The sequence below is a fragment of the Penicillium crustosum genome, assembly GCF_028827405.1.
Source record: "Penicillium crustosum strain IBT 35664 chromosome Unknown utg000001l_segment0_segment0, whole genome shotgun sequence".
In the NCBI taxonomy this organism is placed as follows: domain Eukaryota; kingdom Fungi; phylum Ascomycota; class Eurotiomycetes; order Eurotiales; family Aspergillaceae; genus Penicillium; species Penicillium crustosum.
Window position 1 is genome coordinate 2,329,832 of NW_026623122.1, and position 27,191 is coordinate 2,357,022.

The 27,191-nt window shown below is 46.6% G+C and overlaps 6 protein-coding genes across 6 annotated transcripts; 1 reads left to right on the forward strand and 5 right to left on the reverse strand.

The window, feature by feature from the left end:
• Positions 1-155: 155 nt before the first annotated feature.
• ino80 (chromatin-remodeling ATPase INO80) lies at positions 156-5,706 on the reverse strand (the record flags this gene model as incomplete). Its single annotated transcript, XM_056868631.1, has 5 exons — positions 5,548-5,706; positions 4,790-5,451; positions 4,255-4,728; positions 406-4,192; positions 156-349 (listed from the first exon to the last, which is right to left on the reverse strand). Exons 2-5 carry the CDS (start codon positions 5,312-5,314, stop codon positions 156-158), a joined length of 4,980 nt encoding a protein of 1,659 aa, XP_056733415.1. The 5' UTR covers positions 5,315-5,451; positions 5,548-5,706.
• A 1,767-nt stretch (positions 5,707-7,473) lies between these two features.
• Positions 7,474-8,649, forward strand: N7487_000884 (zinc-dependent alcohol dehydrogenase; the record flags this gene model as incomplete). Its single annotated transcript, XM_056868632.1, has 3 exons — positions 7,474-8,130; positions 8,189-8,543; positions 8,603-8,649. 3 exons carry the CDS (start codon positions 7,474-7,476, stop codon positions 8,647-8,649), a joined length of 1,059 nt encoding a protein of 352 aa, XP_056733416.1.
• Positions 8,650-8,988: 339 nt separating this feature from the next.
• N7487_000885 (putative GABA permease) lies at positions 8,989-11,195 on the reverse strand (the record flags this gene model as incomplete). Its single annotated transcript, XM_056868633.1, has 7 exons — positions 8,989-9,143; positions 9,205-9,598; positions 9,668-9,754; positions 9,830-10,362; positions 10,424-10,571; positions 10,804-10,934; positions 11,009-11,195. Coding segments are annotated over 7 exons (1,635 nt in total), but the record flags the coding sequence as incomplete, so codon positions are not given.
• Positions 11,196-12,030: 835 nt separating this feature from the next.
• On the reverse strand, positions 12,031-13,064 carry N7487_000886 (intradiol ring-cleavage dioxygenase; the record flags this gene model as incomplete). The annotated part of the gene is made up of 2 exons (XM_056868634.1): positions 12,031-12,383; positions 12,443-13,064. 2 exons carry the CDS (start codon positions 13,062-13,064, stop codon positions 12,031-12,033), a joined length of 975 nt encoding a protein of 324 aa, XP_056733418.1.
• An 8,961-nt stretch (positions 13,065-22,025) lies between these two features.
• N7487_000887 (bifunctional K:H/Na:H antiporter NHX1) lies at positions 22,026-24,526 on the reverse strand (the record flags this gene model as incomplete). The annotated part of the gene is made up of 4 exons (XM_056868635.1): positions 24,361-24,526; positions 24,248-24,277; positions 24,003-24,152; positions 22,026-23,905 (listed from the first exon to the last, which is right to left on the reverse strand). The coding sequence occupies exons 1-4, from the start codon at positions 24,401-24,403 to the stop codon at positions 22,026-22,028; spliced, it is 2,103 nt and encodes a 700-aa protein (XP_056733419.1). The 5' UTR covers positions 24,404-24,526.
• Positions 24,527-25,050: 524 nt separating this feature from the next.
• On the reverse strand, positions 25,051-27,167 carry N7487_000888 (putative sucrose transporter; the record flags this gene model as incomplete). The annotated part of the gene is made up of 5 exons (XM_056868636.1): positions 25,051-26,375; positions 26,433-26,493; positions 26,549-26,755; positions 26,864-26,903; positions 27,001-27,167. The coding sequence occupies 5 exons, from the start codon at positions 27,165-27,167 to the stop codon at positions 25,051-25,053; spliced, it is 1,800 nt and encodes a 599-aa protein (XP_056733420.1).
• Positions 27,168-27,191: the final 24 nt, after the last annotated feature.

Below are 27,191 nucleotides of genomic sequence, written 5' to 3' on the forward strand. Positions count from 1 at the left end.
AGCAGTTCACATGTATCTGCCGTTCGAGAAGATAAGAAGAAAAGGGGAAGGGAAGGTGGAAATAAGGACAAATGGGAATAACCAAACACAAAAGAAAATAAGAAGATTTGACATTAAACGCCGTTCCGAATTGCATTAGTTGACAAGTCATTGGATTAATCGAGGCCGCCGTCACCGTCGATCAGACGGAGACGCTCTTTTGTGGTCTTAGCTCGTTTCGATGTGCCTTTGCCGGGACCACGGCCGCGCCCGCGCTTTGCAGGCGTTGCTGAAGGTGTCTCGATGGGCTCCTCGGCAGGCGTAGCAGCCCCTGAGGGTTTGGCGCTGGCGTCGTCAAAGTTACCCTCGCCTATATAATCGATTAGTATGCATGTCAATCGCAGTAATGGAGTGGAGTAATCTCACCTTCATGGTACATGTCATCCAGGGTAAGATCCCGCTTGCGCTTCTGAGCGGCCTTCTTCCCGCCCTTAGCGCCAAGGGTCTCACCACGTTCGATGGCTTCCTTCTCCTTTTGCTCAATGAGTTCGGCCTCGTCGTCGTCGGCAAGCCACAGGGCAATGTCCTTGGTGCGGTTCTCGCGAGCACGGGTGTTGAAGTCGACACCGCCAGAAGCACCACCGGTAATGACAACGCGCTGCACCTCTTCTTTCTGCAAGGCACGCTTGCGGATGCGTTCTTCAATGGTACCGCGGGTGATAAGACGGTAGACAGTGACCTGGCGAGTTTGGCCCAAACGATGGGCACGATCCATAGCCTGTGAATCGATGGTAGGATTCCAATCGGAGTCGTAGAAGATGACAGTGTCTGCTGCCGTTAAGTTGATACCGAGACCACCGGCACGAGTCGAGAGCAAGAAGACGAAGATCTCTGGGTTGGACTGGAAGTCTGCGACAGTGTCGCGGCGGTCTTCCAGCTTGGTACTTCCATCCAGTCGGCAGTACTTGAAGTTCCGGTATGTCAAGTACTCCTCCATCAGGTCGATCATGCGTGTCATCTGGAAGTAGAGGAGCACGCGGTGGCCACCGGGCTTGAGCTCCCGCAGCAGCTGGTCCAATTTGGCCAGCTTGCCTGAATCTGTCACGAAACGACGCATCGACGGTACCTCGATGTGGCTGTAGCGGCCCTTGAGTGAGACCGGTGGCGGCAACATAGGAGCATGAGAGTAAGGCGCAGGATCGAGCTTCTTGGCGAGGATTTGCTCCTCAAGTTGCTTGCTGCAGTATCCAGATAGTGCTTGGCGAACAGACGGATTGAACAAAGCATGATTGGATTCCCGTAACAACTGTTGGCCGGAACAGGACATGGTGATGGGGGGCGCTGAAGCTTTAGGACCAGCGCAAGGCTCAATAAGGTGAAGACCTTGATTTTCGAATGAGGAGCGCGAAACAGTCATGAGATCCTTCATCCGGCCCTCAACGGCAACATCTCGAACAGCCTGGCGATCATTACGATCGATAATGTTCAACATCGAATGAGATAATACAGAGTTCCTTGAATCGTCACTCTCATCATAAATGACATTCAAGGCAGAAAGCCTATTTGACTTGCTGCGACGACGCTCGGCGCGCTCGTAGACGCCGAGTCGTGCGATCTCGCTTGCTTCTCCTGCAGAAGTGTCGACGAAACGCAAGAAAGAGAACGCACCGTTGTCACGCGCGCTCTTCTGAATGTTTTCTGGTGTCCAGACGTTCATCAGCTGGGACAGGTACTTATTCTGGAAGCCCACACGAGGATTGTCAGAACCAGGAAGATCAAGTCGTCCTGTAGAGCTGCACAATAGGCGTGGCAACTCGTATTCGATCAAGTTCTGGGTCGAATAGCGAACATCGATAAAGTTTCCTTCACGAACGAAGGATGCAGTTTCCGCAAAGGATGCAGCGGAGAAGGGGGATTTTGTTTCGGCACGTTCGAAGAGATCGGGGTGGTTACAGACTTTGCGGAATTGCATTACCAAGTTCATCAGTGTGCTACTGTCGGTGTCGTCGCCGGTGGTAGCCTTTTCGATGAGGTCGATGATGCTGACACGGTTACGCAGGTTGGAGTACAAGGCACGTTGGCGGTATGTCAAGTCGCAGAAGATGTCCTTCTCAACCTTGTCTCCAAGTTCTTGCTGGACGTTCTTCTTGACACGACGCAACATGAACGGTTTCAAAATCATGTGAAGACGCTTGAGTTGATCCTCGTTGAGCTTGGTGTTACTCTGGGCGTGCGACTCAATGTCCTTGGAGAACCACTCGCTGAACTCGTCGTGGGAGTCGAAGAGAGTTGGCATAATAAAGTGAAGCAGGGCCCACAGTTCTTGCATGTTATTTTGAATTGGGGTACCAGTCAACAGAAGACGATTGCGGCAGCTGAATCCCAGCAGGTTCTTCCATCGCGAACTTGAAGAAGACTTGATAGCTTGAGCTTCATCAAGAATCATGTACTGCCATTTCACCTTCTGGAAGTACTGTGCATCGAGAACGACAAGCTGGTACGAGGTAACTAGCACGTGGAATTCAGAGTCACGGTTATAGGTGATGTGCTTGCGATCCCAGAACTTTCGCAGGATCTTGCGGTCCTTGGCATTACCCCAGTAGGGAAGCACCTTGATGTTAGGAACGAACCTCGTGATCTCCTGCTGCCAGTTGTGCAGTGTGGATGCTGGTGCAATGACCAGGAAAGGTCCCCAGATGTTATGCACCTCGGCCAAGTAAGCCATGACGGAAATGGACTGGATGGTTTTACCCAGACCCATCTCATCTGCCAGGATACCGTTGATGCCCTGCTCGTACAAGTTGACAAGCCAGTTAAGACCCTTAAGCTGGTACTCTTTAAGCTGAGCATTCAACATGGTCGGCTGGGAAATCTCAATGTCACCCAGACTAGTCGGGTTCTGGAAGTTCATCTCTCCGTCATCGAATGCAGCCATATTATCACCCTCTCCTTGTTTGTTGAAGGCACGCGCCCGGTCCTGGGCCTCCTGCACAGCGTTTTGCGCATTAGCCATGGCAGCTTGTTGCAGCACAGTTTCATCTTCGGCATCGAAGTCAAGATCCTCAAATGCAGTGGTCTTGGCGTTGGGGTTGGCCACACTGTCTGGAAGATTGATTGTGTGGGCGTTTGGCTTGCCTGGTTGCACGGTCTCCCCCGTGGCAGAAACAGCGCCGTCTCCTTGAGCTTCGTCGGTCTTGATCTTGCGCCCGATGAAGTGAGAGTACAGTTCTGTTTGCGAGATAAGGAAGTTGAGCTTGCGCTTCTGTCGGTTGGCTTCGCGGTCCGCCTCTGCCTTCTTAGCTGATTCAAGCTCTTGCTTCTCAGCCACACGACGCAAGTCGCGTTCTTCGCGCTCGTTGCGCTTCCAGAACGACATCATTTCACGCATCGTCCGCTTAGCGCGAGCTTGAGTGTCCTTGGTGCTCTTGTTCGTGCGCTCTTGCCATTTGCGAGACTGCTTGCTGGCCAGCTGAGCCGTCTTACGCAAGTTCTCCTGGCGAGTGGATAGAGAGGTAGTTTTGATGCGGTAGACCTTTGGAATATCCTTGCGCGCGATATCGCGCCAGATCTGCTCGTAGATCTGGTTGTAGCCCTTGCTGTCGTAGTGTAGCTGCGACATGGGAGTACCCTCCTTTGAACGTCGAGCATCCTTTCTCGTACTTGGGGTGAGATATAGGTCGTCATCCAACCCAGCATTCCAAGCTGCCTCGGCGAGATCCTTCTCGGCCTGCTTCTGCTCCTTGGACTTCTTGGGACGAGTAACAGGGCCGGCGCGGCCTGACCTGCGTCGGCTGGGCGAAGAACGGCCGATATGGAATTGACTCGTCGTCCCACCTTCGAGGTTGGGAGCAAGCGGTGTGACCTCACCGAGCTCATCCTGGCCATCACCGCCCTCCAGAGCGCGCTTGGTGGTGCGGATTTTCTTCTGAGCGCGCTCAGCTTCGCGCAGGAACTTGGCCCTTTCTCCGGGTTCTTGGGCCTTGCTTGCCTTACGCTCGGCCTCCAGCTTCTTTTGCATTTCTTGACGCACGGTGTTCTCGCGACGGCGCTTGCGCTGCATGTCCTTCTTCCGTTCCTTTTCATCCTGGATCTCCTTTTGCTGAACTTCGGCCATAACAGCACCCTCGTTGAGGACTCGGAACCTCTCGGTGCCAAGAACGGCTTGTCTTTCGAAGGATCTACCTAGATCAATGAGGAATTCGTTGCGGCGACGCTAAGCATTTGTTAGTATGGTGGGCGGATGGCTTGACTTGACACGACTCTCAAACAACCTACCTTTCGTCGCACTTCTTCTGCGCGGCTGCTTTCCACCGACCGTTTGTAACCTTTCTCCCGATACCGCTCCTGTTCCGCCTCGAAGCCAGGATCTTCAACATCGCTCTTCTCCGCGTGATCAATCTCGGCCGCAGCCCGGTTGACCTGTTCCAGGTCCACGCCGGGAGGGAAGGGTTTCCGGAGTGGTGCACGAGGAACGGGCGCAGGGTATTCCACATCGGGCTTAGCGAACCCATTGGTGGCCTGTGGTGCTCTCGGGGCATCGATGCGTTTTTCAACGTGATCGTGTTTGTTATGTATAGCTGTTGGCGTAGAGCTGTGATCCAGGTGCCGCTGTGTAAAGATGGGGGGAGCATGCGGCGTGTGAACGGAGACGGGGACCGGGAGAGGTGATGGCTTTCTCGCAGGCTGCTCGTCTGACGGGCCTGAAAGAATACTGGCGAACGACATGGGGTCTGCGGCTCGGGCGGGCTTCTGTAAGGCAAGGATGGGTTAGTTAGATGGTAAGATATTAAAGGGTTTGGGTAATGCCTACGGCTTCATACGGCGAGGCCGGTCTCGGCTCCCGCATCATCGGAGGTCCATATCCAGCACCATTGCCTCGCATCCGATATGGTGATTCGGACTCTCTGGTGGGAGATTGCGAATGACCTTCTGGGCGGCTGGGCGGGTGGCCATGGGGTGTCGCAGAGCCGTACGGCGAGGCACCGTTGCCCGTGATCACAGAGCTGGAGTAAGGGCGCGGAAGTGGTAACTGAGAGCCAGCTGAATGTCCCTGGTATTGCGAAGACTCCGGGTGAGACGGGTGAGGTGGCGCACTCCCATTTAACGGCGGCGGCAATGTCGATGGCATCGGGGACGCGTGTGAAAAGTGCGGGCTTCGCGCGACGGAGGGTGGGCCAAATGCGGGTGGGGTCTGGGGAGGGTGTTGGTGGTATTGCTGCGGTTGCGGTTGTTCATTGTTTGGATAATACGGGTGGCTCTTATTCGGAGAGGTGTAGGCCGGATACCGCTGCTGCTGAGTCGGGGACTGGGCGTTGTATGGCGGAGGGCCCGTCATGATGGCCGCGGTCCCCGGTTACGGGTCAAGCGCGTCGAAGGTTGGTCACTCGGGTCGAGCTAGAGTCTGGGGAGGGAATTGAGGTAGAAGAGTCCAAGACCCCTACTCAGAGACACCTGTCAAGGGGTTCCGTCGGTCTAGTGACGCGGCGTCAGTTGTCGGTTTCAGGTATGTGTTTCGGAGTGAAGAGGGATGAAAGAGAGAGATGGAGGAAGAAAGCAAGACATAAATACCTGATGGAAGGATGGATTCGTTTGTGGTGGGAAGATGCAGGAAGAAGGGAAGTTTCCGTGGAGCCCAAGAAAGAGAATGCGCGGGTCTAGGCGAGCTGCTGCAGGGGCGATGGGGGGTGAAGGATGAGAAGGGAGAGATGGGGGAATGGGGGAATTACTGGGGAAGAAAGTTGATGGAAAAGACGGGAAAGACAAACAACTGGTCGAGGTAAAAGGAGGAAAAGTGACGAGAGTTGGCATTTCTCGTGAATCTCTTCTTTCGTCTGGGGTATTTCACCTCCGGCATCCCGGGGGTTAAATCCGAACAGGCTGGTTTTAGTGCAAGGAGTTGATTTTTCTATTCTAAATGAACTATGCCAATTGTTTCACATTGTTCTATATCATTTTCCATTTCTGGCTGGCCAATAATTTCAAGGTTGTGCCCCGATCTCACTCAGAGTCCATACAAACACCTCGTGGAGCACAGAGGTGGTGAGAACGAACATCATCAACATGCCATGTTTTTTTCTTCTTTATTTTTACTTCCAATATTTTCAAATGTGTTCAAATATTCCGAGTTCTAAGTTCAAGGATCAACATATTTAGCGAGTCTTCTCCGATTTGACTCGAAATTCGTTCCGAGTTTATCGTGAGCTCGCCTTATCCGCCCTTTTTGGGGAAACGCCAAGGTTCACTGAATTCATGATCTGCCTATTTTACGATTTTACGATTTTACTGGTTTACTACCTTACTATTTTTGGATTTCATACCTTGGTGGAATCAGATATTGATATTGATGAGATCTCCTATACATCCCCTATACATCTATGGATATTACTGGAATCACTAAATAAGGTAAAGTCACTTATATAAAATGTTTTCAAGGTGTCTCTCCGTGGACATCACATCAGCTTATAACTTCAATCTTTCGATTAGAATATAAACTGTTTCATATCTGTAATGTACATCCATGTATTAAATATCTAACCTTATAAGTAATCAGTGAACCTGTAGAGGATACGTAAGCCTCAAATTGTTGGAAGCCTCAGATTATGAATTCCCTCAACACGGGCCCGAGGGGGAACTATTATTATCTGTAGCCCTAGAGGATATATCCTACCTCTACGTAGGTATATGTATTAATTTCGAGACATTTTGTATATCAATCTAATTAAATAGATAATACTTATAGCAACTCCCAATCTCTTAATCTCCCAATCTCCCTATGGCCTGATCCTGGCGATGACGTCCTCCACTAATCTCATATGGTGGCCACATGGTGGACATAACCTTGGAATGGTACAATCGCCTCTTGACATCTTCTGTCATCATTGTGATAATCTTACATGTCGATTTCCAATTATGATTCTATCGTCCTTTTGTCCAAAGGAGGGGGATGCAATTGAGTGGGTTCGTATTGCCTGCATATAAGCTGATATGGAGGGGTTAACCCCTCCCATTCCCCAAATCCTACTAAGGACGTTATAGCAGTATATATAGACTATCAGTATATCCAAAAGAGTTAGTAAAGATCTAGATGTTTAGGAAAGACCAGGGTCTGCATGGTATCTCTGTATACCGCAAACGGGATGCCGAAGTGGATCCCTACCTAATACACCTACGTAGCTAATGTCTGGGACTATTATTCCAATAGTTGTTGGGAATGACACCAGATACCATAGAGCTACCGGTGAACGGGAAAACCGGCGGGATTTCATGATTCCATGGCGAGTTGAATGAAGCCGATGCTCTGATCCCGACGTCAGGCAATCCCGCTTAGCTACTATAAGACCAGCTACTCAACCTAACTTCTCTGTGTTACATTATCACATCTTTTAATCATTTCAAACATCCCACTTAATACTCCTGTTACCTATACCTCTTCCCATCCTTATCCTTACTTCTTTTCTTAATCTTACCCCCCCCCACATTCTACTCAACACCAACATGTCTTTCGAAATCCCCGAAACCCAATGGGCGCAAGTCGTCGAAAAGATCGGTGGACCACCTGTGTACAAACAAATCCCCGTCCCCAAGCCGGGTCCTGATGAAGTCCTCCTGAAGATGAAGTACACCGGCGTCTGTCACACCGACCTGCACGCCATGAACGGCGACTGGCCTCTCGAAGTGAAGAAGAATCTGGTCGGCGGCCACGAAGGCGCCGGAGTTGTTGTCGCAAAGGGATCTCTCGCGCATGGTATCGAAATCGGTGACCACGCAGGCATCAAATGGCTCAATGGATCCTGTCTCCAATGCGAGTTTTGCGAGACTTCCGATGAGCCTCTGTGTCAAGAGGCCCAGTTGTCCGGATACACGGTTGACGGTACCTTCCAACAGTACGCGATTGGTAAGGCAGCCCATGTATTGAAGCTGTCGAAGGATATCCCACTTGATGCTATCGCGCCGATTCTGTGTGCTGGTATTACTGTCTACAAGGGTCTCAAAGAGTCCGGTGTGCGCCCTGGTCAGACCGTTGCTATTGTTGGTGCCGGTGGTGGTCTTGGCTCCCTTGGAACGCAGTATGCTAAGGCTATGGGCTTGCGTGTTATTGCTATTGATGGTGGCGAGGAGAAGAAGGCTATGTGTGAGCAGCTCGGTGCAGAGGTAAGCTCTTATATTCCATTTGTCTACTTTTGGGGGTCTATGCTAATATAGTGTTCAGGTCTACGTCGACTTCACCAAGTCTACCGATCTCGTTGCAGACGTCAAGGCTGCTACTCCCGGTGGCCTAGGTGCCCACGCCGTGCTCTTGCTTGCTGTCTCCGAAAAACCTTTCCAGCAGGCTGTCGAATACGCTCGCTCTCGTGGTACTATCATTGCCATCGGTCTTCCCGCTAATGCCTTCCTCAAGGCCCCTGTTTTCGAAACTGTTGTCAAGATGGTCACAATTAGGGGCAGCTATGTCGGTAACCGCCAGGATGGCGTTGAGGCCGTTGAATTCTTCGAACGTGGCTTGATCAACGCTCCCTTCAAGACGGTTCCTCTGAAGGACCTTCCTGAGGTGTTCGAGCTCATGAGTAAGTTTCCAATGTTTCGATTACTTGATAATGACCATACGCTAATACATGCAACACAGAACAAGGCAAGATTGTTGGCCGCTATGTCCTCGAGATCCCTCAATAGATGAATCGTTATCGTCCATTGGGCGCGAGCGGATAGAGCCGGAGAGGAATTGCTTTTGAGAAACAAAGAACGAAGAAGAAACGAAATTTGATGTCCATAGCGACAGTTTTTTTTTTTTAGCCCTGGTGTAAGGGTGATTAGCGACGATTGAAAGGCGAATTTGAAATCTGAAATCTGAAATCTCCAGTGTCTCCGTAACTAATGGGTGTAGGGTAAAACCCTTCACTTCTTGTGGTCATTGGCTGTATATGAACTTAGTATATTGATATGAACATAGGCTCGTCTGACATGCTCTAGGTCCTACCCAAAAAGCCACAACGTCTATATATATCTTCTCAGCTATTTAGAATCCTGCTCCAAATTCTTCCCCTCATCCTCGGGACTAACAGTAGTCTGAGGTCCCCTATACGTCTTTCTCGCATGGATATAGTAATAAACCACCGCTCCAAGCCAAAGACTCCCATTAATAACAACTGTATAATTCATCGTTTGAGCTTCAAACACCTAGTCAGCAAAAGCACTTCGAAATCGATAGGATATTGTAGTGCAACTCACGCGTCGGATTCGGTCCCTCGGTAGGAATCATAGTAAGAACAATAACGAACATCATGTAGATGACCGCAACCCACCCAATAGGCTTACTGAGATACTTCCCGGTATAGAACTCACCGGGGATAAAGCTGTCACCGCCCCAGAGCAAACGCGCCAGGATGGGAGTTAGCCAGGCGAGGTCATTTCCGGCTACGGCAAGCGAGAAGAGGGCGCTGGCAGCGGCTTCGTCAATCAGACAGAGGAGGCCGATCAATACCGATGCCGCAACGATGCCGCACACCATGCGGACTGGCTGGTAGCGCATGTATTTGCGCTGGCTTACTTTACGGAAGAAGGAGGAAAAGGGGAGGGCGCCATCGCGGGAGAAGGCCCAACTTTGGCGGGAGGCAGCTAGGACCTGTGTGGATAGAGTTAGTGGACGGCTTATAGGGTTTGGGTGTAAGTTGACAAATGAGGAGTAACTTACGATACTCAGTCCCATGAAGAATTGAACGAGCATCACCACGACCATGAATCCCATGGCTCCATTTTTGCCGAGGGCGTCGTAGTAGATCTATAGTGGATCCAACAGAGTTAGAAAGTACATTCCAACATAGAACAACAACAGAAGAAGCAAGACAAAACAAACCTGAGTCATAGGCTGACCAAACTTCGAGTTCAAAATCCCCTCGATATTCTTATCCATCGAAGACGCTATGACCGCCAACGAAACAAACCCAAGAAGACCACACAATCCAGCCGAAGAGATAATCCCCAGCGGGACAGCGCGCGCAGCATGTGTCGCCTCCTCACTCATATGCACGCAAGAATCGAAGGCGCCAATAGTCCAGATAGGTGACAGCCACGCCATGATAAATGCCCAGCCGGTAGGCCAGGTCGTGAGGTTCTGGATTTCACCGAAGACATACGAGCCTGAGTTGACTGGTGGGCTGTTGTTTGCTTTGCCGATAGGTAGGGCGATGACGGTTGCGACCACGAGAGCGATGTTGAGGAAGATACAGGCGGATTGGATTCTTGGCATCATCCGGGCGAAGAAGATGGCGATGAAGCCGTGTGCGAAGACTGTTGCTGCGTATGTGCCGTAGATGACTGGTCTTGATGCGGACCAGTTTCCGTCGCGGGCGAGCGAGATTACGGAGAGGAGCATGCTGGCGAAACCATCTAATGGGTGTGGTGTTAGTGGTGGAAGGGTTTGAGTAAGGTTGTGGGTGGGCTGACTTACAGTCAATAGAGCATATACCTCCGATCAAGCCGATGGTATTGCTATAGCCGACGAGGAAACTGAGCGGGTTCTTCCATTTCTCAGATGCGAAGTAATGTGTCCAGAAGTAGAGACCGCCTGCTGTGGGCATTGCGGATGCTATATCGGCCTGGTGGCTATTAGTTCTGTGAATTTGGGAACTGGAGATTGAATAAACCATACCATTGCCAAGCTGACAATAAAGATAAAACAACTTGCAACCAACCATCCTGTTCAATGAAGCTGTCAACAATTGCTAGGAATATACTCCTGAAACGATATGTGCATACCCTATCCATTCTGTCAGTCATAATTCCAACTAATTTCAGCCTGGGGAAGTATATTACCCAAACCATTCCCACCGGACCAGCGGGCATAGAAAACGCCAACGTAGACGCAATGGAAGGCAAAAGCCCCATAATACTGAAAGCGACAGCGAAAATCTGAATCGTCGAATAATGGCGTCGCAATTCCTGCTTGTACCCGAGTGTCGCTGTTTGATCGGTCAGTGACAACGATCGCATATGGTCACACAAGGCCTGTCAATAAGCCGCACGATATACACACCTAGCAGCTCGGTATCTCCAGCTTGGGGCTTCGAGTCATGACCCGTGGCTGTCGATTGACGTCTCTTGCTCGTCTTCGACGCCACTTTCTCCATCACATCATCCATATTTAAGGTAGGTATAATTGGTATCGAGGGAATGAGATAGTGGATAGGTAAACAAATGGTCAACGCGATCGAGCACGCGACACCTAAGATTTAATGGAAATGGAGACCTCAGATGAAAGAGGAAGGGGAGTCCTGGGTCTTAAAATATTACAAGAGACTCGAGTACTATAAGCACTGAGGCAAGAGGTAGATAGGAGGTGCAGTAAGCGCAGATCCTTGCCATGTGTTCAAGGTCTATATGTAGATATAACCTTTTAAATACCTTCCGATGAATATGATAATAAATAGATTTTATAGGAAATCTGAGGGGATACATGACACAATCTCTTATCTTTTCAAGGAAGATCTACTTGGGTTAGAGGCGGCTGGTTTAGCGGAGCGGGGGGGCGTACGACATTGTATATCTCAAAACGTTCCCCTTTCCCCTTTTGGGATCATCCCTTGCTGCCTTTTGGTAGCTGGGTAGAACTCAGCACGCCGAAGCCCTAACCTGATAGGTTGGTTGCCTAGGTGATGATTATTTGCATAGATTTGCATAGATTTACCACTGTCGTCCAAAAAGATTATTATTTGGTGTGTTGAGTACGTCTTTCCATTACCTCGATATTTAAGAAATCCATCGCTGCTCGGAAGGCTCCAGGATGTACTCAACGCATTTCACCAACTACGAGCTTCAGACGTTAGAAGTTCAAATATGGTCTTGGCAGTCTACTATAAACTAAGTCTAATTTAAATTAGCTAGAATCAAAGGTCCCCGCTTCCTTCTCAATGGTTCCCTTCGTGTGAATAGAACAGCCATGGATATATATCCCAATGCAGTCATACTTCCCTCGAATTTCATAGCCCTGGATTCATAACTCTGATAGGTGCTTCCGGTATTAAGGATTTTCTAGCGCAAGTAGCAGAAAGAGCAAGCCTATGAAGCAGACCAATGCTCATCCTCAATTGCAGTGGTATCAACGCCGATGGTGATGTATCCGATCAATCCCTTAGTGAGGTCATCATCATCCACAGGAACCACAGAGACGACCGGGTTATAACCATTCGCTTCACCCTTGGAGAACTCCATATCGACATCGTTCTGGGTGCGGTTGATCTGCGTATGAGAGGCATATGGTTGGAGAGCCATAACCTTCTTCTCGAGTTCCTCCTCGAAATACAGTTGCCCAGTGCTCACGGTGTTTTCGAAGACGAGAGTGCCATTCTCCTGAGTGGTCCAGTCTGTATGGACCTGGACATGAATGTGAATAGCCCTTTCGATGTAAAATCCTATTGTCGCGTCAGTGAAAGGTCGCAGAAATGACTAATAATTAGAAAAGTAAACACACCTGGGAAAATGGTCTTCATCTGCATCATCCCATGCTTATCGGTTGGCCACATTCCTCGCAGCCAGGTTTGCGAGTCGGTGTGGATATCAGTGGTGCCAACCTCAAAGTCTGAAACATTTTTCCCAAGTTCAGACAGAAGTGCCGGGAATTTGGTATTTGGGGACAACTCAGTAAAGCTTGAATAGCTTCCGGTGGCATTGCAGTGCCATAGGTCAACCATCGCACCTTCCAATGGCTTGCAGGTGGCCATATCCAAAACTCCAATGTCCAGCCACAGAGGGACACCATCCTGGGTCTCTGTCATATCTTGACGGATAGTTTGAGAGTGCGGCCAGTAGTAGGGGCCAGCTGTAATTGCAGGACTAAGAACGCAGGTATCATTCTGGATCGTCTCGTAAAGAGGGGCTTGGGTTTGGATCTGAACAGTGGTATTGCCTCGAGCGTGGGGATTGAAGTCACGCTTCATACGTCGCTTGTTGAAGTGAGCAACATGTTCCGAGCAACGAGCAGATAAAGAGGCTTTGCGAGAAAATTCCTTGTCGGTTGGTAGCCGGTGAGGGCCTTCGTGTGCAAGGGCAAAGAAGGCCAGGGTTGCCGTTGAGAAGAGAGTCAAGAAGCGCATCGCTAACGAATTCGTAAGAAATGGAAAGTTGATGATAAATAAAAAGCTGATCGAAGGGCATATGTACCCATCTATCAGAAGGTAGGCTCCTTTTTATAATGCAGCGTTGTTTCACCTGACTATGCTTTAAATATTTTTAGTCGGTATTTCGACTTCACCATTCTACATCAGAGTATACGTATTATTCAGGGGTTCATAACGGATCCAACGCCATACACTCGATTTCTAATCGGGCAATAATCAGGATTCAAGCTACTGTAAGTGAATCATTGAGCCCCACAGTTTATGTCTATCAAGGCGTTATGCCTAGATGAAAAAGGCACAGTACTTGATGTGCGACAATACACTCGTCTAAATATGCATATCCTTGACAGGATCCTTATGCAGATGTGCATTAGCTGATAGGGTAGAAATCGAGTCAGAACTAGTTCAGCTTTTGGTTAATTAATCCCAACCTTTGGCGATATCCTTCTAGTGCCTCTCTCTTTCGACAGAAATCTTCGAAAATTCCCAAAATAGTATTGACCAGCCGTGTGTAAATGTTGATCGACTCTGAAACAAACTTATTAGGTTTGATTATTGAGAAAAATCGTGAGGTGATTAGATCCATGCTTAGTATTAGACTCGCTCCTCCCGGTATACCCCCGGACGTTACCCGGTTTTAATTCTGTTAATCTATGCAGATCTTCCCGCCAAAACGACAATGTGGCCATAAGATATCTTGGTACCTCTCTGGAGCGTCTACCTCTGGGGGTTTTCGCGGGATTTGACATGTATAAGAATCTCTAGAAGACTTATATGATATGCTCCCACTTGTAGATTTTGGCCTAAAATTTGTCTAATTGGGCTGACTCGAGAGGCGAGGATTGAAGTTCACCTACCACTATAACTAGGGGCAAAAATATGATTTATGAACATACTGGTGGGCGGAGGTATAGACCATGAATCTACTTCATCGATGCCCTACAACTAAGATACTTCTGGAGGGAATTTAACTTTTGTCATGTTTGAAGATATCGTGGTTTTGTTAAAATTATATCATTCAGGGTCACGGCATAGGATATCAGTAGGCAGTATTGTGTTAAATCTGAATTGCCAATTCGTCCCAATAATGTCGGGGGAAGAGCGGCCCCGTAGTGTTGGAAAGGTTTCCACTGCCATTAACTCTACCTTACGGCCCCGGCGTCGGGGGTAGCCTCCAAGGCTTAGGAACCCGCTTAGTGAGCCAGCCAATGATTATGTAATACTCATCAGCATCCAGGGAATTGCTACAGACACGGCACGTTTTGCTAGTAGCAGGGAATTGCTACAGACACGGCACGTTTTGCTAGTAGCACGGCACATTAGGTAATATTCCCTTTACATAATCAATTTTGACCGAGATCGTTACCATACATTACCACAGCAACTACATTACTTACTACTGTAGCAACTACATTCTATCTACTTCTGCTATAAGAACCACTCTATCTTCTCATTGATCTTACTTCATCCAATTGATCTTACTTCATCCAATTGATCTTACTTCATCCAATTGATACTTGATTTCACCTAATCATGGAGCCACCAATTGAGCAAGTCTTTGAGACTAGAGAGCAACTCCTTACTTCGATACGACAGCATGCCCTATCTCATGGTTATGCTATCACTATCATCAACTCCGCTAAGGAGAGGAATATTTGTCTTGGTTGTGATAGAGGCGGTATATACCATGATCATATTGATGCCCCAGAAGGGGCAAAACGCCGGAAGACAAGTACTAGACGGATGAACTGCCCATTCCGCCTTTATGCAAAGAAGCTTGTTGATACTAATCAATGGGAAATCCAGGTAAGAAATCCTAATCATAATCATGCAGCTACTAATAATATGATAGGGCATCCTATGGCAAGGCGTCCACAGCTTACTAAAGATCAAAATCAAACTATTGAACATCTATCAGATATTGGATCTCGACCGCAGCATATTATAAGTCTATTAAGAAAGGATCAACCTGATATCTTAATAAGACCAAAAGATATTTATAATATAAGAGGTAGTATAAGACAGAAAAAGCTTAGGAATCACTTACCTCTTGAACTTCTTCAACAGATATTAATTCAGAATCAATGGAAATATGCATTTAAACAAGATATAGAAGGTCATGTTCAATTTTTTATGTTCGCTCACCCTGAATCAATTAAGTATGCTAATCAATATAATAGGGTCTTTTTATTAGACTGTACTTACAAGACGAATCGGTATAAGATGCCTCTTTTACATATTATTAGTCTCTCGCCATCGAATTCATCCTATAGTATTGCTTTCTGCTTTATGCAAAATGAGCAGGAAGAAAGCTATAAGTGGACTTTACAGACTTTTTTTTCATGGCTTGACCCCTTACCCTTTTCTCCAGTTCTTTGCACTGACAGAGATCTTGCTTTATTAGGTGCAATTAAATCTATCTGTCCTAGAAGCCCACATCTACTATGCATTTGGCATATTAATAAGAATGTGCTGGCAAAGACAAAGCAATATTTCTCTTCAAATGAGGAATTTGAGGCTTTTATCAAGTCATGGAAAGAGCTAATTAATTCATCAAATATTGATGAATATAATGCTCAATTAGCTAAGTTCACAACGCAGTTTAATCAAATTGCCCCTAATGCTCTTAGATATATTCAAAGTACTTGGCTAACCTATAAAGAGATGTTTATTAGGGCTTGGGTAGGGCAATATCTTCATCTTGGTAACTGGGCTACATCAAGAGTGGAGGGGTCTCACGCTTTTTTAAAAAAGTATATAGGGGGATCTTCAGGTGATATGCTTCATGTTTTTGAGAGAATTAATAATGCTTTACAGGCTCAGTATCAGCGACTTGAATCTGATCTTGCAGAAGATAAGATTAAGAGACTAAATTTCTGCTCCCACTTTCTCTATTCGAATATTATAAAGAGAACATCACGATATTCAATATCTTTGATCTCTAATCAAGCTGCTATAGCTAAGAGAGCTACCCCCGAAGCACCTTTATCAAACTGCACTAATATATTCACTAGGACAATGGGCCTTCCGTGTGCCCACCGAATCGCTAGTTTATTAACAAAACATCAACCAATCCCACTAAGCGATATCCATCAATTTTGGAGGATTGGCCTTAGTAATGAGTCATCTATGTATCTGCCAATACTAGATCCTCTATTACCACCACCAACTCGCAGATCAGCTCAAGAGAACATATCAGATCAAAACATCAAAACATCAAACCAAAAGGTCACTAAGAAGAAAGCACCCTCGAAGTGCTCAAATTGTGGAGAAATTGGCCATACAATCCGCTCCTGCAGAGTGTGAAAAGCATGTAAATAAGATGAAAAGCACAATAAGATTGACTAGAGAGAATTGATTCATGGTCGGGTTCTTATAGTAATGAAGCAGTAGTAGATAGAATGTAGTTGCTACAGTAGTAAGTAATGTAGTTGCTGTGGTAATGTATGGTAACGATCTCGGTCAAAATTGATTATGTAAAGGGAATATTACCTAATGTGCCGTGCTACTAGGGGAATTGCTACAGACACGGCACGTTTTGCTAGTAGCACGGCACATTAGGTAATATTCCCTTTACATAATCAATTTTGACCGAGATCGTTACCATACATTACCACAGCAACTACATTACTTACTACTGTAGCAACTACATTCTATCTACTTCTGCTATAAGAACCACTCTATCTTCTCATTGATCTTACTTCATCCAATTGATCTTACTTCATCCAATTGATCTTACTTCATCCAATTGATACTTGATTTCACCTAATCATGGAGCCACCAATTGAGCAAGTCTTTGAGACTAGAGAGCAACTCCTTACTTCGATACGACAGCATGCCCTATCTCATGGTTATGCTATCACTATCATCAACTCCGCTAAGGAGAGGAATATTTGTCTTGGTTGTGATAGAGGCGGTATATACCATGATCATATTGATGCCCCAGAAGGGGCAAAACGCCGGAAGACAAGTACTAGACGGATGAACTGCCCATTCCGCCTTTATGCAAAGAAGCTTGTTGATACTAATCAATGGGAAATCCAGGTAAGAAATCCTAATCATAATCATGCAGCTACTAATAATATGATAGGGCATCCTATGGCAAGGCGTCCACAGCTTACTAAAGATCAAAATCAAACTATTAAACATCTATCAGATATTGGATCTCGACCGCAGCATATTATAAGTCTATTAAGAAAGGATCAACCTGATATCTTAATAAGACCAAAAGATATTTATAATATAAGAGGTAGTATAAGACAGAAAAAGCTTAGGAATCACTTACCTCTTAAACTTCTTCAACAGATATTAATTCAGAATCAATGGAAATATGCATTTAAACAAGATATAGAAGGTCATATTCAATTTTTTATGTTCGCTCACCCTGAATCAATTAAGTATGCTAATCAATATAATAGGGTCTTTTTATTAGACTGTACTTACAAGACGAATCGGTATAAGATGCCTCTTTTACATATTATTAGTCTCTCGCCATCGAATTCATCCTATAGTATTGCTTTCTGCTTTATGCAAAATGAGCAGGAAGAAAGCTATAAGTGGACTTTACAGACTTTTTTTTCATAGCTTGACCCCTTACCCTTTTCTCCAGTTCTTTGCACTGACAGAGATCTTGCTTTATTAGGTACAATTAAATCTATCTGTCCTAGAAGCCCACATCTACTATGCATTTGGCATATTAATAAGAATGTGCTGGCAAAGACAAAGCAATATTTCTCTTCAAATGAGGAATTTGAGGCTTTTATCAAGTCATAGAAAGAGCTAATTAATTCATCAAATATTGATGAATATAATGCTCAATTAGCTAAGTTCACAACGCAGTTTAATCAAATTGCCCCTAATGCTCTTAGATATATTCAAAGTACTTGGCTAACCTATAAAGAGATGTTTATTAGGGCTTGGGTAGGGCAATATCTTCATCTTGGTAACTGGGCTACATCAAGAGTGGAGGGGTCTCACGCTTTTTTAAAAAAGTATATAGGGGGATCTTCAGGTGATATGCTTCATGTTTTTGAGAGAATTAATAATGCTTTACAGGCTCAGTATCAGCGACTTGAATCTGATCTTACAGAAGATAAGATTAAGAGACTAAATTTCTGCTCCCACTTTCTCTATTCGAATATTATAAAGAGAACATCACGATATTCAATATCTTTAATCTCTAATCAAGCTGCTATAGCTAAGAGAGCTACCCCCGAAGCACCTTTATCAAACTGCACTAATATATTCACTAGGACAATGGGCCTTCCGTGTGCCCACCGAATCGCTAGTTTATTAACAAAACATCAACCAATCCCACTAAGCGATATCCATCAATTTTGGAGGATTGGCCTTAGTAATGAGTCATCTATGTATCTGCCAATACTAGATCCTCTATTACCACCACCAACTCGCAGATCAGCTCAAGAGAACATATCAGATCAAAACATCAAAACATCAAACCAAAAGGTCACTAAGAAGAAAGCACCCTCGAAGTGCTCAAATTGTGGAGAAATTGGCCATACAATCCGCTCCTGCAGAGTGTGAAAAGCATGTAAATAAGATGAAAAGCACAATAAGATTGACTAGAGAGAATTGATTCATGGTCGGGTTCTTATAGTAATGAAGCAGTAGTAGATAGAATGTAGTTGCTACAGTAGTAAGTAATGTAGTTGCTGTGGTAATGTATGGTAACGATCTCGGTCAAAATTGATTATGTAAAGGGAATATTACCTAATGTGCCGTGCTACTAGCAAAACGTGCCGTGTCTGTAGCAATTCCCTGCTACTAGCAAAACGTGCCGTGTCTGTAGCAATTCCCCTAGTAGCACGGCACATTAGGTAATATTCCCTTTACATAATCAATTTTGACCGAGATCGTTACCATACATTACCACAGCAACTACATTACTTACTACTGTAGCAACTACATTCTATCTACTACTGCTTCATTACTATAAGAACCCGACCATGAATCAATTCTCTCTAGTCAATCTTATTGTGCTTTTCATCTTATTTACATGCTTTTCACACTCTGCAGGAGCGGATTGTATGGCCAATTTCTCCACAATTTGAGCACTTCGAGGGTGCTTTCTTCTTAGTGACCTTTTGGTTTGATGTTTTGATGTTTTGATCTGATATGTTCTCTTGAGCTGATCTGCGAGTTGGTGGTGGTAATAGAGGATCTAGTATTGGCAGATACATAGATGACTCATTACTAAGGCCAATCCTCCAAAATTGATGGATATCGCTTAGTGGGATTGGTTGATGTTTTGTTAATAAACTAGCGATTCGGTGGGCACACGGAAGGCCCATTGTCCTAGTGAATATATTAGTGCAGTTTGATAAAGGTGCTTCGGGGGTAGCTCTCTTAGCTATAGCAGCTTGATTAGAGATCAAAGATATTGAATATCGTGATGTTCTCTTTATAATATTCGAATAGAGAAAGTGGGAGCAGAAATTTAGTCTCTTAATCTTATCTTCTGCAAGATCAGATTCAAGTCGCTGATACTGAGCCTGTAAAGCATTATTAATTCTCTCAAAAACATGAAGCATATCACCTGAAGATCCCCCTATATACTTTTTTAAAAAAGCGTGAGACCCCTCCACTCTTGATGTAGCCCAGTTACCAAGATGAAGATATTGCCCTACCCAAGCCCTAATAAACATCTCTTTATAGGTTAGCCAAGTACTTTGAATATATCTAAGAGCATTAGGGGCAATTTGATTAAACTGCGTTGTGAACTTAGCTAATTGAGCATTATATTCATCAATATTTGATGAATTAATTAGCTCTTTCCATGACTTGATAAAAGCCTCAAATTCCTCATTTGAAGAGAAATATTGCTTTGTCTTTGCCAGCACATTCTTATTAATATGCCAAATGCATAGTAGATGTGGGCTTCTAGGACAGATAGATTTAATTGCACCTAATAAAGCAAGATCTCTGTCAGTGCAAAGAACTGGAGAAAAGGGTAAGGGGTCAAGCCATGAAAAAAAAGTCTGTAAAGTCCACTTATAGCTTTCTTCCTGCTCATTTTGCATAAAGCAGAAAGCAATACTATAGGATGAATTCGATGGCGAGAGACTAATAATATGTAAAAGAGGCATCTTATACCGATTCGTCTTGTAAGTACAGTCTAATAAAAAGACCCTATTATATTGATTAGCATACTTAATTGATTCAGGGTGAGCGAACATAAAAAATTGAACATGACCTTCTATATCTTGTTTAAATGCATATTTCCATTGATTCTGAATTAATATCTGTTGAAGAAGTTCAAGAGGTAAGTGATTCCTAAGCTTTTTCTGTCTTATACTACCTCTTATATTATAAATATCTTTTGGTCTTATTAAGATATCAGGTTGATCCTTTCTTAATAGACTTATAATATGCTGCGGTCGAGATCCAATATCTGATAGATGTTCAATAGTTTGATTTTGATCTTTAGTAAGCTGTGGACGCCTTGCCATAGGATGCCCTATCATATTATTAGTAGCTGCATGATTATGATTAGGATTTCTTACCTGGATTTCCCATTGATTAGTATCAACAAGCTTCTTTGCATAAAGGCGGAATGGGCAGTTCATCCGTCTAGTACTTGTCTTCCGGCGTTTTGCCCCTTCTGGGGCATCAATATGATCATGGTATATACCGCCTCTATCACAACCAAGACAAATATTCCTCTCCTTAGCGGAGTTGATGATAGTGATAGCATAACCATGAGATAGGGCATGCTGTCGTATCGAAGTAAGGAGTTGCTCTCTAGTCTCAAAGACTTGCTCAATTGGTGGCTCCATGATTAGGTGAAATCAAGTATCAATTGGATGAAGTAAGATCAATTGGATGAAGTAAGATCAATTGGATGAAGTAAGATCAATGAGAAGATAGAGTGGTTCTTATAGCAGAAGTAGATAGAATGTAGTTGCTACAGTAGTAAGTAATGTAGTTGCTGTGGTAATGTATGGTAACGATCTCGGTCAAAATTGATTATGTAAAGGGAATATTACCTAATGTGCCGTGCTACTAGCAAAACGTGCCGTGTCTGTAGCAATTCCCCAGCATCCACGGGTGCTTACTTTTTTTACTCAGTGATCAAAAGGCGGCTAGGTGTGAGCACTAAAACGGAAAGGTGTATATGCGCTTCAAGAGACCTGAATTCGAGACCTCAATTCCCACAATTTACTCGTACCTCGGTAAATACTCCGTATAGCAGAATATCACCAAGTCTAAGCCCATGCTGACCTCTACCACTGCGAAACATCCTTATAAAAGCGGCGGGATATCAAGCAGGAAAGCCCCACTAACCCTGTCTACATCAGTGCATAACCATTAGCCCGGAAGTTAATGCCTCGACGATCAGATGACTGAGAAGATAGGCATTGGCGTAAGTATACCCAAAACAAGCATGGCGCCGTACATAATTATACTCTGCACAGATAGCCGTTGCTGATCCGAGTGGGCGATAAGGCAGGAAGAGATAGGAACGCACGGGTGCAGGGCGAAGCTCTTGCTTATCGTGGGGCGTTACGTTTATTAAATCGCCATGGACGGAGGCAAGGACATTGTTCTTTTGTCCTAGACCTCTTAAGACTATCTCGGTTCGAGTATTTTGACTGTCTTTGCTTTAAACGAGGTGATATATCCCGAAAAGTGTGGGGTAACGGATAACGCTAAAGTGCGGAGAAACTCAATTTGATATTGCTTTGGCTACTTTTACAGGGGACGTGTACTTCCCACTTGAAGATGTCTTGTTGGCTTCTATAGGGTTTCAAACGCGTTTTACACAGGCTCATACAGACAGGTCTTGTATGGAAGCCACAAATGCAGAAAAGCAAAACATCAATGAGAATGCAGACCCAAACAACAAAGGCTAAATATACACCCAGATCAAAAAGAAAAAAAAAAAAAAATGGAAGTCATTTCCAAGGTATCATCATCTCAAACCGCACCAGGCCCAGGTCCCTTATGATTCGACTGGTCCAACAAAAGTGTGGGCTTGATATAGTCCTCATCGAGCTGGCGGAACCAAGCCGCATGGTCGCCAGTAGCACCACCCGAAAACAGACCCCGCACCGCATCCCTTGCAGACATACCTGCCGTCTGGCGAGTGGGCGAGACGCTGGTCGATGCCGCTGCATTTGTGGGTGGGGCGGATGAAGGGTGAGGGGGTTGGGAGGCGGATCGGCGGAGACGCGAGGCTCCACTTGCAGCCGGTGGGAGGTCGTCATCGGAGATGCCCTCAATATCAAGATCGAACTCATCTGGGTGGGTAGGATCGTTGGAGCGACCGGGGCCCGAGGATGGCAGACCAAACTCGTCATCACTACCTTCACCGGCACTTGGCCCAGCTGCGCCGTTGAGCAACGTCGCTGCGGATTGGCGGTCGCGCCAGGATTGATCTTTGTTACTGTACGCGGCGGAGTACATTCTTGTGTGGGTATAGGGTGGGCTTGGACGGCGACTGTTGCCGCTGGAGTAGCTGTGTGTTCGCTCCCCAGCGTCAGCGCGTGGGGTGGTGACGCCATCCAAGGGGATCACTGAGTCAGTGCGTCGCGGGGTGTATCCCAGGCTCGTGCCGGCGCGCTTGTAGTAGGTGCCACCATGGGTCACCTCAGTGTCGAATTCATCGTCCGACTCAAGCTCTTCGACTACACCCGTTCTAATGCCCAGAATCTCCAACATGCGAGCTGTGGTTCCACCGAAAATGATGACAGTTAGCACGACGACAACAAGTACCGTCGCCCGAAGTGCGGGAGCGTTGACTCCTGATAGGCCAGCTGCTAGTGCAACACCGACGGCACCACGCAATCCAGCCCAGAAGAGCATCGCTTGATAGGCGAACGGCAGCTCGTCGGGAACATCCACGCCACGGCGACGTGCTCGGTACCGGATGAACCAATTGATAGCCTTGGAGAGCGGGAACACCGCGAGGTAACGGGAGAGACAGATACCAAACACTGCCACCATGATGAACAAAGGGTTAAACTGTAGGTTAGGCTCCACGAAGAGGTCAAGGCCGAGGTAAATAAAGATGAAGTTCTCTGAGAGTTGAGCCATGACCTGGAACAGGTATTTGGTGGTCAACTGTGTGCGACGCGACATGTTATAGTAAGCATAGTGCTTGAGGGTGATACCACAAAACAAGAGCGAGACAATGCCGGATAGGTGCACTCCATTGGAGAAGAAGTAGCTGGCGTATGCAACCAAAATAATCAAGCAGCTCTCTATCTTGGGCAAGCGCCGCACGAGGGTGTATTTGAGACCCAGCGCGGTAGCGATTCCAACCAGCATTCCAACAACCATGCTACCAAAGAAGACGAGCAAAAAGAGCCCCACCGCCTCGAATAGATTCAGGAAGGTCAAAGAGCCAGCTGCACCGGTCTCATGATACCTCTGCGCCGTCTCGAAGAGCACAATGGCAATAGCATCGTTTAGGATCGACTCGCCAAAAATGATAGTATAAAGCTTCGGCTCGACCTTATAAAGGTTGAAGATAGCTAAGATGGTGACGGGATCCGTAGCGGAGAGAGTTGCGCCGACCGAGATAGCTTCGACGAAAGAGATATTCAGCCCACTCAGCGGGATCCGCGTCCATAGGTACAGCACTAGACCGAGCACTATTGCGGATATAAAGGTACCGGCGAACGCGAAGGTGAGAATCGTGCCGATATGTCGGAAGAAGTTCGCCTGGTGGAGTTCATAACCAGAGGCGAGAATAATCGGAGGAAGAAGGAGGTTAAAGAAGAATTGGTAGTCAAAGGCGACGCTGTCTTGAAGGGTGGAGTCTGTGAAACGGATGAGTAGTCCAACGAACATCCCTGGCAACCGTTAGCAAGTCCGTACCAACCTGCGCAGACCGCACGAAGCTTTGTATGTCTCGTTATTATGTCTGCGCCGCTTGAGGATGTTGCCTACCTGCAAAAATCGATAGAACCGTCTCATGGACAGCTTGGATCTTCCTCTGTTGGAGGATGTAGCTCGTGAAGAGGGCGAACATCAACAACATGATCATGATAAATAATGCCCAGGATGTTGTGATCTCCTTGGACCCCGCCTCGGTGGCATCTATATTTCGCCATACCAGTTAGATCTCCGAAGCTGAACAGCGCTATATCGCGACAAGACGGGAGGGATGAGGGGGTGAGTTCAGGCACGCGTACCATCGGGATCGGAGTCTTCAGAGGCCCTCCCTATAACAAAGATAGATGTTAGCTCGCAATCTAAACGGGAAATTAAAGAGCAGCGCCCAAGACCACCGATCGGAGGGACATACGAAGCAGGGCGTGTAGGCCATCGTTCATAAATTGGCTAGCCATGGCGGCTCACGCCGTTGGAGGTATCAAGGGCCAGGACGGACTGGCAGTTCACTCCCACAGTGAAATTAAAATGGCAGGACCAGGCGCACATAGTCCACGCAGAGATGGAAAGCGAGAGGTTGCGACAATGTCGAATCGGGTTAGCAAGTAATAACACGGACTGCCTAAGTTGCATCAGAGGGACAGATATGAGGTCAGGTACGGAGTTGTACAATACAGAATACGGCAGGGCTGGTTGGAGTCAAATTGGTGGGAAAATTGGAAAGATACAACGATAGCGTAAGATATGCTGTGTATTGGTATTTGAAATTACACGTGGGCCAAGTTTCGACGTGCCGCGCAACTGCCAAGAAACCGGTGGATTCGGGCAAAATAGCCAGGCACAAAGGCTTGTCGATTATTCCGTGCGAGAACACATCATCATTATTTAATAACATGGTTTGATTGCCCTATGATACTCTAGGCCTGCGTAAAAAGACCCACATACTTCGTACGACAATCACTATCCCCTGCAGAATCCCTTTATGTTGCATGCTATAGACAAGGCTGGGAGGTACTTTTTGCCTTAGATCGAATACATGCAACATACATATATATAAAAGATATAAGAAAATCTAATGAATCCATTGCAGCCTATGCGTGAAAGTCTATCTTGATCCATCCGAAACCCGTGTAGTCAACCACGCAGCCACCAACGCAGCACATCCGCCAAACCGTAGCACCCAGCCCACACTATCATCCCACGGCTCCCCTCTTTGCTTCTGGGATGCCTTGAAGATAGCACTGCAGACAAGACTAGACAGAATCTGGGGTAGAGAAATAGCCATATTATGCAGTCCAAGAATGATACCCGCCTGTGCAACATCACCATCGCGATGGTCCTTCGGGTGTCCATGCTCAACGTCACTGCCGCCAACGCTGTTATATTCACCAGGACCCTCGTATTGGGCCTCACCTTCATGTTCGCCATAGGTGGACGGAGCTGTGCGAGGATGATTTCGTCTAGAAGGGTCAATCCTAGCTACCTCCGCCGCGATAAGAGCGAAGGGTGCCCACAGCGCTACAGCCCAGGAGATGCCGATAAAGCCCACAAATACCGACCCGGCTTGGTAAGAGTAGATGAAGAATGTACTAAACATGCACGCCGCAAAGAGAAGATGGGAGAGGAGCCAGACTCGCGGAAGAGTCAAGCCTGGGATGCGAAGACGTGAAAGCCAGGTCGGTTTCCCTTCGGTCTCCTGTCCAAGCGGAACAGCGTCGAGCAGAGGTTCGGATGCGTTGCCCGTCGGCATACCTGAAAATGAGAGTCTCCTTATAGATTGTTCTGCCTCGTCATCTGAATCGCCGTCTAGAGAATCCCGTTGCGAAACAGTTTCTGGCGCCGGTCCATATAACGGGACCACGAAAAGAGGAAGCAACATATTGGCAAGGAAGGAGATGATAGCATAAATGAGAAGAGCCAGTGTCCCGATGCGAGTAGCATCTTCCCATGCCTTGTCGATCTCACCCTCGGAGAGATGGGGATTATCCGCGAAAACGGGATTGACGTACAGCTGCCCGATATAGGTTGTGGAGTAGTACAGGAATGGAAACCAGCCCACCCACGCTGCGAACTGCACCTGACAGACGCGGGAGATCTGTGTCGGCAAGCTCCGAATCGACTTGATGACCTGTTTGAAAAAGGAGATCACGCCAAGCTTGTCGGTCACAGGTCCCTCTCCTCGGGGATCCCGCTCTTTGATGTAGAAGCAACTAATGGCAAGGGTTGCGCCCAAAAAGACGGAAGCGAGTACACAAAGAACCTTGAACTGGGTATTTCCCAAGAAAGGGACAAACTTCGGCAAGTCCATGTAGCCAAAGATATACCCCAAGATGTTGCCAATGCCGACCATACGACTGGCCCAGGCATTAGACAGCTCCTGCTGGTGAGTGGGACAGTTGTCGACAATGAACGCTCTGATTGCAGCTTGCACTATAAGATGGTAATTAGCCGAGCACTGAACGTAGAGATGCTGGAGTGTGCACCCACCTGTGTTAATGGCGAAATCAAGGCAATACATGAAAATTGTTGCCATGATAATGATAACAATCTTGGCTCCAGCAGATGTTGATTCAACACCGAATATAGACAGAAAGCCCCCCTACAATCTCTTTCACCCATGCCAGAGCTAGCAATGAAACGACAGTTGCTGCGCCTCCAACAACCATGAACGGTTTCCTCTTACCCCACGAGAGCCGACAGTTATCGCTTCGAATTCCAATGTATGGTTGCACCAGCGCACCCGTCAAGGGACCGGCTATCCAAACAAATGCAAGAAGCGACTTGCTCATCCCGAGGGATAGAAGGAATGGCTGTACGCAGGTCAGTATGTTGTTTTGTTCAATCTTGCAGCATCGAGACGAGAAAAGTAGGATGCGAAGGAAAATGATCATTCACTGCAAGTCGCGAGTTATACTTACCGATCCATTAGAAAGTTCGACAGACCAAACAATCTGAAGTCTGTTCAAGCAACACCATGTTAACAAATGGCCAGTAGAACAAGTCAAAATGACGTGTGTAAATAAATGGAATTAAATTACCATATGCAAAGACTTACCCACCAATAGAAAGAGTCAAAAGAAACATGTACAATGCATTCTTAGACGACTCATCAGCACCGGCAAGAGGGTGCCCACCACGTCTATCTGAAGGAGGAGAGGCAACCATGAGAGGCGAGCCCTCGCTGATAGAGCTAGGGGCAGACTTGTAATCCGAGTCTCCCATATGAGAGTTCAAGAGTTCGAAATT